Here is a 13098-nt window from a genome sequence, read left to right on the forward strand (position 1 = left end):
TCTGCCGCCACCGCCGCCGCCGCCACGCGCCGGGGGCGTGAGCCCCCGGGGGACCCGGCGTGAGTTTAAGCCACTGAATCCAGGACTAAAACTACTACCTACTATATGAGAGTCCAGCAACGAAACCATTATGCCATCTGCTGGTCCCACAGTAGTCCTTTCTTATGGGTGATTTTTGCTTTCTGTGGTTTCAGTTAACTGTAGTAGGATGAGACACATTGACAGTCTGTTGTTAAGGTGAAATTGTAGTTCTATACTAGGATCTGGAGTAGAGAGAGCTTCTCATTGTCTTGGCCATCTCACCTAAGAGTGGAACTTCATTCTCTGGGAGATATGGGTGGATGATGGGAGCAGGTCATGACTCAAATGCCAGGGACCTTAATTGAAATTTGGTAGATTTTCATGAATAAATGTTTTTCTACTTGCTATATGTTTGTAGGACATTTCCAGACACTTTAAATAGTATTTTCACTTGTGAAATGATTACTTTCTGGGGATAGTATCCATGGAGCTCTTTACTCTGTCATTCTAAATGTCTTGCCCTCCATTCCTGTCCCGTTTCACCGTGACTCCTTCCTCTTTTAAAATAAAAATCATTATTTTAATTTTTATCCACCGGTCAAATAGTGGTATCTATTTACTGTCATTCTTTTGTGTAGTTAGTGAGGTATCTTTTGAGTTCTGTTTTGTATATTTTTCCAAATTCTCCCTTACAAAATGTTGTTTCATGTGCTTGGTTCTTTTCTTTTTTTAATCTTCTTGATGATTTGTAGATAGAAAATGTATGTTAAATTGTTTCATAGTAATTGCTTAAGTTTCTTGAACTTTGAACAGAGATGGTTTTATTTAGTGTGACTAGTTGGTTTGTTAAAATTCTACTTTTTTCTTTTTAAGAGAGATTTTTCTGCTGTTGGGTACATGTGCTCCCTAGAGACAGAGACAGAAAGAATGAAAGTGAGAAAGTACTCCCCCCCCGGAAGAGGGTGGTCATGCCGCAATGCCTTTTCTTCCTTTCTCCTTTTGGAATTTTGGACATGCATGCACATGTGCCCTGCATGACTTTCAAGGCTCTGGGTCTGGGATTTGTACTGTGGTTGACCATGTGGGAGTCCAGCACTGTAACTTCTATGCCACCTGCTGGCTCTGAGATTATACTTTTTTAGAGGTGTAAAATGGTATTGTAATTCAGTTTAGTCTTGGTTTTCTGTTTTTCAACGATTTATTCAACTAGGTGTTTTTTTTTTTGTTGTTGTTTTTTAAAGAGGTTTTTGCTATAGGGCATGTGCGCTCACTGAAAAGACAGAGAGACAGAGAGAAAGCGAGAAATCACCTCCCCACCCCACCCCCAGGAGGATGGCCACACCGCAATCCCTTCTCCTCCATTCTCCTCTCAGGATCTTGGGCACACACGCACACATGCCTGGTGTGAGTTTAAGCCACAGGGTCCAGGACTTGAACCGTGGTTGACTACATGGGAGTCCAGCAACATAGCCATTACACCAACTGCTGGTCCTGATAGTAGGTTTTATTGGAACTATGTTCTTGTAAATATTGTTGCATGGTGTTATTTGGTATCATGTACAGAGTGGATGAAAACATGAGGATATGGTCCTATTGAAGTTGGTAGTTTGTACCTATACTTTATTAGTGTTTGGAAATTATTATTGTTTACAAACACACATCTTTTGGGAACAGCAGATGGCGAAATGGTTACATCGTTGGACTCCCACATAGTCTACTATGGTTCGAGTCCTGGACCCAGTGGCTTAAAATTATGCTAGACCCCTGTGCATGTGTGCCCAAAAGTCCCTAAAGGACAATGGAGGAAAAGGGTTTGTGGCATGGGCATCCCCCTGGTGGGTGATTTCTCACTTTCTGTCTCTCTGTCTCTCTGGCGAGTGCATGCACCCTATAGCAAAAATCTCCCCCTGTCTAAAATACACATCGTTTTGCAACATGTATCACCTGATTACATGTAACTAGAAATTAATTTTTGTGTGTTCAATTTCTAGTCAGTTGATAATTTTATTCATTGTACACTGATATTAATAGATTATATTATTCAGTCATTTATCACATACCTAGTCATTCGTTTGAGCTATGAAAAGGTGCTACTATATATTAATTAGGTACTTGTTTATTGTATTATTTTTTTTATTTATTATTTTGAGAGAGAGGTTTTTGTTCAAAGGCACATATGCTCACCGGAGAGAAAGTGAGAAATCACCCCTCAGAAGGGATGGCCACGCCACAGCCTTTTCTTTCTTTTTATTTATTTTTTTTTTTGGAGAGATTTTTTTGCTACAGGACGCGTGTGCTCACCAGACAGACAGAGAGAGACATAGAGACAGAAAGCGAGAAATCACCCCCCATTCTCCTCTCGGGATCTTGGGCACGCATGCACACGCGCCAGGCGTGAGTTTTAAGCCACCGGGTCCGGGACGCGAACCGCGGTTGACTATGTGGGAGTCCAGCGACATAGCCATTACGCTAACTGCTGGTTCCCATGCCACAGCCTTTTCTCCTGCATTCGTCTCTTGGGATTTTGGGCACATATGCACATGCACCTGGTATGAATTTTAATTTATTGGGTTTGTGACTCAAAATGCAGTTGGCCATGTGTCAGTCCAATGGCCTTAACCTCCATGCCACGTGGGAATTGAACCCAATTTCAGTCAAAGTTTCTCTGGATGTTCACTGGCTTAAGGTGCTGGGCCACCTGTATCCTATTTTAACTAAAAGCTCTTCTTCCCATCAGCTGCCAGGTTGGTGGGATGAATGACAGTCCCATGTGGGATTTCCTATGGACAATAAGAATGATCCAGATCTTACTCACATTTTGTCTTTTATATCTCAACTCCTCCTTACATATGTTTATTTCCTTAACCATTCATTATTTGCAGAGGACAGATAATTTTTTAAATTTAACTTTATTTATTTTTAATTTGATCAGAGTGATAGTGAAACAGGAAGAGAGAGAGAGAAAGTGAGAAAGGAAGCCACCAGGTCCGGGACTTGAACCATCATTTGCCATGTGGGAGTCTAGCATCCTTAACCACCATGCCACCTGCCAGCCTCATGGACAGATAATTTTTACACCTGTGTTACAGAAGCTGGTCATATTAACGAAGTTTTTATTTTTATTTTTTATATTACATTTAATCACATATATCTTTACAGTCTATAACATTTCTTTTTCCAGCACGATTACCATGCATATCAGTCAAGACAAAGACATGACTATACACACCATCATCACCAAATAGCTTTTCATTTTTTCAGATTATTATATATTTTAATTTTATTTTTATTCTTTTCATTTTTTAAAAACATTTGATTGCTATACATCATTTGGGTTGTAAAAGAATTTACCTAACACAAGATACTTCTCAGACCAGTCCAGTTGAGAATGCTCTACATGTTTTCATTAACAGGTAATAGACCATTTCTGTGTGCCACAAAAGTCATACCTCTCTATTTTTTTTTCTCCCTGATTTCCTTCTTTGTACTCTTCCCTTCTCCACCTTCATTCCACACAGTCTTCAGCGTCCATAACTATTCTCACTGCTTTTATGTCCTTCAGTATTTCAACTTTTACTGTAAGTGCGGATACTCAGTATATATTAAATGGATACATACAGTGTCTTTCTTAAATAGTCTGGCTTACTTCACTCAGCAATAAATCTTTCATATTCATCCACTTTCTATCAAATGCCAGAGTTTTGCTGTTTTTAATGGCCGAATGGTATTCCATAGAGTGTATGTGCCATACTTTTTCTTTTTTTTTTTTTTAAAGAATTATTTTATTTATTTATTTATCATGTGAGTTTTGCCAGAGAGAGAGAGAAAACAAGCCACCAGGTCTGAGACTTGAACCATGGTCGGCCATGTGGGAATTCCAGTGCCTTAAATACCACCTCACCTGCTGGCACCATGAACCACACTTTTTCAATTCATTCATTGTTTATGGATATTTGGGTTGGTTTCATGTCTTAGCAATTGTGAATAAACATAATTTGCAAGCACTTTTCCAACTGAGCGTTCTCCTGTCCTTTGGGTAGATACACAGAAGTGGGATTGCTGAATCAAATGGTGGTTCTATTTGTAGATCTTTGAGGAACCTCCATATTGTTTTCCACAGTTGCTGGACCAATTTACTTCGCCACCAACAGTGTAGGTGAATTCCCCTTTCACCACAACCCCCCCAACACTCATCATTATTTGTATTTTTAATCTTTGCCATTGTGACAGGGGTTAGGTGGTGTCTCATTGTGGTTAATCTGCATCTCCCTTATGATGAGGGATGTTGAGCATTTCCTCATATGCTTTTGGCTGTTTGTATGTCTTCCTTAGAGAGATTTGTATTCAGCTAATTTTCCTGTCTTTTAATTGAGTTAATCATTTATTTTTGGGTAAGCCGCTTGAGTTCCCTGTGTATTATAGTTATCAGTCCTTTATCTGAGGTATAGTTAACAAAAATTTTCTCCCATTCCAAGGGTTGTCAGTTCACACTAATTACTGTGTCCTTTGCTGTGCAGAAGCTTCTTAATTTGATGTAATCCCACCTGTCTATTTTAGGGATTATTGTCTTTGCTTTGGGGGTCTTGCTTAAGAAGTCTTTGCCTACCCCAATGTCTCCCAGAGTTCGCCCAGTGTTTCCCACGTTAGTTTTTTAGCTTGTGGTCTTAGATTACATCTTTGATCTACTTTGAGTTGGTTTTTGTTAATGGTGACAGATAGGGGTTCAGATTCATCTTTCTGCAGGTGGCTACCCAGTTTTTCCAGCACCATTTGCTAAAGAGGTTTTCCTCTAATTTGATTGGAATTGTGTTAAATATGTAGATTAATTTGGGTAGAATTGCCATTTTGATGATATTAATTCTTCCAATCCAGGAATATGGGATGTCCTTCTACTTTTTTGTGCCATTTTCAGTAACTTTTAAAAGATTTTCATAGTAAAGGTGTTTGACTTCCTTGGTTAGGTTTATTCCTAGGTATCTTAAGCATTTTGTAGCTGTGATAAGAGGGGTTGCTTTCTTCAGATCTACCTTGTTCAACTTGTTCATATATAGAAATGCTATAGATTTTTGGTTGTTGATTTTGTATCCTGACCCAAAACTGTATTCATTTATTACTTTGAGAAGTTTTTTTCATGGAAACCTTTGGGTCTTCTACGTATAACATCCTGTCATCTGCAAATAAATATATTTTCAACTCTTCTTTGCCTATTTGAATGCCTTTTATATTATTCTCTTTTCTCATTGCATCAGCTAAGACTTCCAGCACTATATTGAAAAGAAGTGGAGAAAGTGGGCAGCCTTGTCTAGTACCAGTTTTTAGTGGAAAAGCTTTTAGCTTTTCCCTATTCAGTATAATGTTAGCTATAGGTTTTTTATATATGCCTCTTATTGGGTCGAGAAATGACCTTTCTATACTAATCTTGCTAAGAGTCTTAATCATGAAGGGATATTGTATTTATCAAATGCTTTGTATCGGTTGAAATGAAGTTTTTTAATCTTTCTTTCTGTTAATACGGTGTATTCTGTTTATGGTCTTGCATATGGTTTTTTTTTTTTTTTTTGAGTATAGGGCACGTGCACTCGCCAGACAGAGATATTAGAGACAGAAAGCGAGAAATCACCCCCCAGGGGGGATGGTCACGCCGCAATCCCTTCTCCTCCATTCTCCTCGGGATCTTGGGCACGCATGCACATGCGCCCGGTGTGAGTTTTAAGCCACCGGGTCTGGGACGCAAACCGCGGTCGACTACGTGGGAGTCCAGCGACATAGCCATTACGCTAAACACTGGTTCCCTATGGTCTTGCATATATTGAACCACACTTGCATCCCTAGAATAATACCTACCTAGTCGTGATGAATAATCTTTTTTATATGTTGCTGGATATGATTTGCAAGTATCTTGTTGACAATTTTTGCATCTATATTTATCAGAGATACTCATCTGTAGAATGAGGAGGCTTTAAGAAAATTGTGTTTACGTGTATTATGTCGTGGCCCCTGGCCTTGATGCCTTTGAAGAGCCTTCCTGTCTTACAGGGATTTTGAGATTAAGATTCAGTTTTCCTTTCTGAATTTTTACTAGAGCTATTATATTAGTATTCATTGATTATGTTTTCTTGTTTCTGTTATTTGTAATAACAGAATTATTTTTATTGTCCCCTAAAAAAAAATCCATGTTTTTTCTGGTCTCTCTCTCTCTCCTTAAAAAAAGAAAAAAATAAAAAAAAAATCTATGTTTTGAAGTGAAGTAGGTTATATAGTAAACCTGATCTTCATTTGTAACGATGATTATAAAATTAAGATTCACGATTCATGTTAAGCACTTGCACGATTTTTATTTAATTTTTCTTTTTGTTTCTCCACCCCTAAGACTTGCTACATTTGTGATGAACAAGGAAGAGAAAGCAAAGCAGCCACTGGAGCTTGTATGACATGTAATAAGCATGGATGTCGACAGGCTTTCCATGTAACATGGTAAGTTTGTGTCTATCGTTGTACAGAACTGGTATCGTTGAGTGCTTGGTATAATAGTCCTAAATTATGGATGTAGGTACCCAAATATTAATTATAACAGATCTAATTGGAATAAATTCTCATTTGTTTTTAAATTAGAGAATGAGTATGGGAAGCATTTCTTTCATTTTTATTTTATTTATTTATTTATTTTGCAGAGGTTTTTGCTATAAGGTGCATGCAGTCGCCAGAAAGAGAGAGACAGAGAGACAGAAAGCAAGAAATCACCCCCGAGGGGATATGGCCACACTGCAGTCCCTTCTCTTCTATTCTCTTGAAATCTTAGGCACACATGCACACGCACCTGGCTAGAGTTTAAACCACCGGGTCTGGGACTCGAACTGCGGTCGACTACATGGGAGTCCAGCGACATAGCCATTATGCCAACTGCTGGTCCCGCATTTTTAATTTTTTTAAAAGAGGTTTTTGCTTTTGGGCACGTGTGCTTGCCAGAGAGACAGGTAGAGGGAAAGTAAGAAATCAACCCCAGGGGGGATGGCTACATTACAATTACTTCTCTATTTTCTTCCTGGGATATTGGGTATGCATGCACACACACTTTGCATGAGTTCCAAGTGACTGTGTCTGGGACTCTAACTGTGGTAGACTGTGTGGGATTCCAGTTATGTAACCACTGTGCTTTCTGTTGGCCCTGAAATTGGTATTTCTTGAGAGCATCTTAATGACTCAATCTTCTTGTCCTAGGCTCCCAACCAGCCAACAACTATATAGCCATGCATTGCTGTGCCCAGCCTGTATAGATTGAGCTGGGAACCAAACCTAGGCCTCCTCTGTGGCCTTAGCCATCCCTCAGTAGTTCCCTCTTGCTTCTTTGGCTGAACCTGGGAAGGCTTTTGTGTGGACTTATTTTTTTATTATAAAAATAATTCTAATAACTGTATGAACTGGAGTGAATTCATAATAAGTAGACCCTAATTTGAATGTGTACTGTCTGTAAGCGTTAGTAGCATCATGTTTAAAATACTGGTATTGATTACGTGACTTTTTTTTTTTAAGAGTTATTTATTTAGTTCTATTTATTCATTCATTTATTTTAACTTGACCAGAGAGAGGCAGAGAGAGAGAGTTCAGCCATGTGGGAGTATCCAGCGTCTTAACCACCACGCCACGTGCTGGTCACCGACCATTGATTTGTTATTTGGATTAAATGAGCTGATGTAGTATTAGAATTTATTGCCATGTCTGAAAAATTGTAAAGATTTAATAAATAATAGTGCTTCTTCACCTTCTGTGTCTCAAGGGAAAAATACTGCAATCCCCACCATGCTCAGTGTTATAGTGGCTATCTGTCAAACTTATTTAAGAAATTTTTTAGCATAAAATTTGCTGTTTTTGTTTTGTTTTGTTTTGGTTTTTTGAGAGGAATTTTTGCTGTAGGTCATGTGCGCTTGCTAAAGAAACAGAGACAGAAAGTAAGAAATCGCACCCCCCAGGGTGGATGGTCATGCTGCAGTCCTCCTCTCAGGATTTTGGGCATGCATGCACTTGCCCCAGGTGTGAGTGTTAAGCCAGCGGGTCTGGGACTCAAACCATGGTCAACTGCATGTGAGTGCAGCAGTATAACTGTTAACATCTGTTAGTTCCTTAGCATAAAATTTTAAAGGTAAAATTATCAAAATCAAAAGATAGTGTATATAATAGATAACACTTCTAAATAAAGTTTGGTAATAACCCTCGTACTTATTAATTTTATTTATTTGTTTATTCATTCATACATACATACATATATACATACCAGAGAGGGACAGAGTGAGAGAGCAAGAATGAGGGAGAGAGAGCGAGAGAGAAAGTGAGAAAGCAAGCTGCCAGTTCCGGGCTTCAAACCGTGCTCTGCCACGTCAGAGTCCAGCACCCTTAACCACCATGCCACCTGACAGCCCCAATTTTAGAAGTTAGTCTAGCAAGGGACAGTGTTAAGTGTTTGTAATCCTGGGTACTTGGGAAGCTAAGGCAGGAGAATTGTGAGTTCTAGGCCAGCCTTGTTAACATAGCAAGACCCTGTATCTTTAAAAGAAGTCTATGCCTAGCTGCCAATGAAGGCACATACTCATTTCTTAAGTAAGGTTTTTTTTTTTTCTTTCTTTTTAATTTTCTTTCTTCTTCCCTTCCCTTCCCTTCCCTTCCCTTCCCTTCCCTTCCCTTCCCTTCCTATCCTATCCTATCCTATCCTTCCCTATCTTTTCCTTTCCTATCTTATCCTATCCTATCCTATCCTATCCTATCCTATCCTATCCTATCCTTTCCTTCTCTCTCTCTCTCTTTCTTAGAAAAAGAAAAAGAGAGTACTCACTTCAGGGTCTTGATGATGTTGTCTAGTCTTAGCCTGGTGTGCTCAGGTTGGTCTCTGGACTCCATCTGAGAAACTTTCCATGTGGGATTGACTCACAGAGGATGGTATTTCACTGTTGAGCCCCTCCTGAGGTTTTAATGTTTTATATATATATGTGTGTGTGTATATATATATATATATACACACACATATATATGAAGTCCATTTTAGACTACTTTTGGGGAATGGAATGAGATTTTTTATTTTTAGGAATTATTTTTTTTTTTTGATACATTTTTGCTGTAAGGCATGTGCACTTGCTGGAGAGACAGAGAGATAGAAAGTGAGTAATCAATCCCTAGCGGGGGTGGCCAAACTGCATCTCTCCATTCTCCTCTCTGGATTTTGGTCATGGACGCCCATGCGCCTAGTGTTTCAAGCTGCCAGGTACAGGAACTGTACTGCAGTGACCATGTGGGACTGCACTATGCTAGCTGCTGGCCTTTCTAGGAATTGTTTTAATTTTCCAAAGGTGAAAGTCCTTTATCTGGGTATGAGTTTTATACTACTAAGTTTGGAATGTTAAAGGGTGAAAGTCAGATTGACAAAATGATAGTTATAAATTTTAGTATTTTGTGTTTTGTTTTAAAAGGTTTTTGCCTAAGGGCATATGAGAATGCTCTTGCTGGAGAGAGGGGAGACAGAGACAGTGAGAAGGAAAATAAGAATTAACCCCCTAGGGTGGATGGCCATGCCTCAATTTCTCCTCTATTCTTCTCCTGGGATCTTGGGCTTGCATGTGAAGGCACCCAGTGTGAATTTGAAGCCACTGGGTCCAGGACTTGAACCTCAGTCACCCATGTGAGAGTCCAGTAATGTAACTGCTTTGCTATCATTTTTTTTTTTTTGTGGGTGTGTGTTTTAAGAGAGGTTTTTGCTTAGGGCACGTGCGCTCGTCAGAGAGACAGAGAGAAACAGAGAGACAGAAAGCAAGAAATCATCCCCCACCCCTCCCAGGGGGGAGGTGGCCATGCCACAGTCACTTCTCCTCTATTCTCCTCTGGGATTTTGAGCATGCATGCATATGTGCCCTGTGCAAGTTTTTTTTTGGGGGGGAGGAGAAGTTTTTGCTATATGGCATGTATACTCGCAAGAAAAAGAGAGAGAGACAGAAAGTGAGAAATCACCCCCCAAGGGGGATAGCCACACTGCAATACTTTCTCCTCCATTCTCCTCTTCAGATCTTGGGCATGCATGCACATGTACCTGGCGTGAGTTTAAGCCACTGGGTCCAGGACTCGAACCGTGGTCAACTCCATGGGAGCCCAGCGACATAGCCATTACGCCAACTGCTGGTCTCCCCTGTGTGAGTTTTAAGCTGCTAGGTCCAGGATTTAAACTGTGTTCAACTACAGGGGAGTCTAGTGATGTAACCATTACACCATCTGCTGGTCCCATCATCATTTTGTGTTCTTAAAAATTTGAATAATCTAACTTTAGGATTCAATTTTATTTCTTCGATTGCTTTTCACTGAAAAGCATAACTTACTTCTATGTTGCCTACTATGCTTTGATTTGATGCATTTAAAGCTGCAAAATTATTCCTGGGTATATTATTTGTAAGAATATACAATCTGTGGACCAGTGGGTGGCATGGTGGTTGGGGTGCTAGACTCTCCCGTGGCTGACTGTGGTTCGAGTTGCCAGTCTTGGCAGCTTGCTTTCTCACTGTCCGTCTCTTTCTTTTTCTATCTGTCTGGTGAGCTCACATGACCTATAGCAAATAATAAGTAAATAAAATTAAATACATAATTCTTATAGAAAAAGAATATATAATCTGTATCCATAGGCTGAATACATCTTGCATCATTTTTTTTTTTTTTCCCGGAGAGGTTTTTGCTATAGGGTGCGTGCGCTCGCCAGACAGAGAGAGAGAGACAGAGAGACAGAAAGCGAGAAATCACCCCCCAGGGGAGATGGCCACACCACAATCCCTTCTCCTCCATTCTCCTCTCAGGATCTTGGGCACACACGCACACACGCCCGGCGTGAGTTTAAGCCACTGGGTCCAAGACTTGAACCGTGGTCAACTACATGGGAGTCCAGCGACATAGCCATTACGCTAACTGCTGGTCCCTTATTTTTTTTTTTTTAAAGATTTATTTTATTTATTCATTCCTTTATTTTAATTTGACCAGAGAGAGAGAGGGAAAGTCAGAAAGCAAGCTACCAGGTCCAGGACTTGAACCATGGTCAGCCACGTGGGAGTATCCAGCACCTTAACCACCATGCCACCTGCGGATCCCCACATCATTTTAGCCTCTTAGAAGTAAGGCTTTTCTGTGAGTACCTGTAACAGTGTAAAGTGTTAATTTTGGGAGAATAAGATTTTATCTTAAAAAAGAACTAGAATGTCTAATCAGTGACATAAAACAGCCATACATTTTCATCCCTGGTAGATCTAGATGAACAGTTTGTTTATTTATTTTAGGTTTTTTGCTATAGGGCAGCATGTAAACTCACCAGAGAAACAGAGAGAGGGAAAGTGAGAAATCACCCCTCCCAGGGTAGATGGCCACACTTCAATCCTTTCATCTCTGTTCTCTTGGGATTTTGTGCATGCAGGCACATGTACCTGATCTAACTGCTGGGTCTATGGACTGGAATCATAGTTGGCCATGTGGGAGGTCCAGCGCCTTAACCCCAAAGAGTTTATTTTAAATTATAAATATAACTTAAAAGAAAAAAGATTGGGCTAGCTCTATTTCCCAGCTGTTAAGGGAGCAGGATTCCATATAGCAAACCATGGTTTGAATCCCAATCCTAAAAACTTGAGAAACATGTCAAGTACATGTGTATGTGACCAAAATTCCAACTGGATGGAGAGATGTAGGAAAAGGGTTTGCTGTGTGAATCACACCCCATTGAGGAGTGCCCATTACCCCTGTCTCCACCCAGCTCTGGTGAGTGCATAAGTAGTGTGATAATTAAAAAAAAAAAGATCAGGCCAACTCTGTGGCCCCATCATCCTGATCTCAGTCATTTGAAAAAATATGTTGTGTGTGCACCAATGGTCCTGATGGGGTAGAAGGATGGAGGAAAAGGGATTGTGATTGTGATATGACTATGTCATGTTGAAGGGTGCAGTTTCCCTCTCCCTCTCTCTGATGAGCACATGTATCCAACTGGCAAATTAAAAAAAAATCTATTGTAGGTTATTTTGAAATACAGTTAGTCACAACTAGAATAAAATTTAAAAATTTTTCTTAGTAGATACATTTTCTTCTAAGTTTTTATGCTTGGAAGTACATTTTATTTATTTATACTGTGGTTTGAGTTTTTATTGTTGTACTTGGCATTTATTTTCAGTGCTCAGTTTGCCGGGCTCCTTTGTGAAGAAGAAGGTAATGGTGCAGATAACGTCCAATACTGTGGCTACTGTAAATACCATTTTAGTAAACTGGTAAGAATTTGTCTTGAATTTACTAGTAATATGGTTATAATTAGCTTGACAATAGAGCGATAGTATTTTATAAAAGAAGGCTTTATTAGCCATTTATTTTTGCTTGAATTTTTTCTCGAGATTAAGTTTGATTAGCATGTTTTGTTTTGATTTGCTTTATAAATATTATAGTTTAGAATATATGTTAACATTGATAGTTGATGGTAAATATTGGTTTACATTCAATGGAAGCAGTTTTAAAATTTGTATTTATTTATTTTTTGGGGGGAGAGGTTTTTGCTATAGAGCACGTACGCTCACCAGAAAGAGAGAGACAGAGAGATAGAAAGCGAGAAATCACTCCACAAGGGGGGATGGCCACTCCTCAATCCCTTCTCCTCCGTTCTCCTCCATTTTCCTCTTGGGATCTTGGATACGCACGCACACGTGCCCGGTGTGAGTTTAAACCACGGGGTCCAGGACTTGAACCTCGGTCAGCTACATGGGAGTCCAGTGACATAGCCATTATGCTAACTGCTGGCCCCTTATTTGTATTTTTTTAAGAGAGATTTTTGCTATAGGGTGTTTGCACTCACCAGAAAGACAGAGACAAAGTGATAGATCACCTCCTAAGGGGGATGGCCATGCCACGATCCCTTCTCCACCATTCTCCTCTTGGGATTTAGGAACATTCCGCACACATACCAGGGGTTATATTTTAAGCTGCTGGGTCTGGGACTCGAACTGTGGTTGATTATGTGGGAATCCAGTGATGTAACTGCTGTGCCATATGCTGGTCCCAATGGATTTTTGTTTCTTTTTTGAGAGATTT

The 13098-nt window shown here is 39.8% G+C and overlaps 1 protein-coding gene across 1 annotated transcript in view; it reads left to right on the forward strand.

Moving 5' to 3' along the window:
* MLLT10 (MLLT10 histone lysine methyltransferase DOT1L cofactor) overlaps positions 1-13098 on the forward strand; it is a 292936-nt gene that overhangs the window by 163234 nt on the left and 116604 nt on the right. Inside the window, 2 exon segments of the mRNA XM_027776734.1 lie at positions 6392-6495; positions 12194-12287. Coding sequence (XP_027632535.1) covers positions 6392-6495; positions 12194-12287 — 198 coding nt within the window.

The sequence above is a fragment of the Tupaia chinensis genome, unplaced genomic scaffold, assembly GCF_000334495.1.
Source record: "Tupaia chinensis unplaced genomic scaffold, TupChi_1.0 Scaffold000060_1, whole genome shotgun sequence".
NCBI lineage: Eukaryota > Metazoa > Chordata > Mammalia > Scandentia > Tupaiidae > Tupaia > Tupaia belangeri.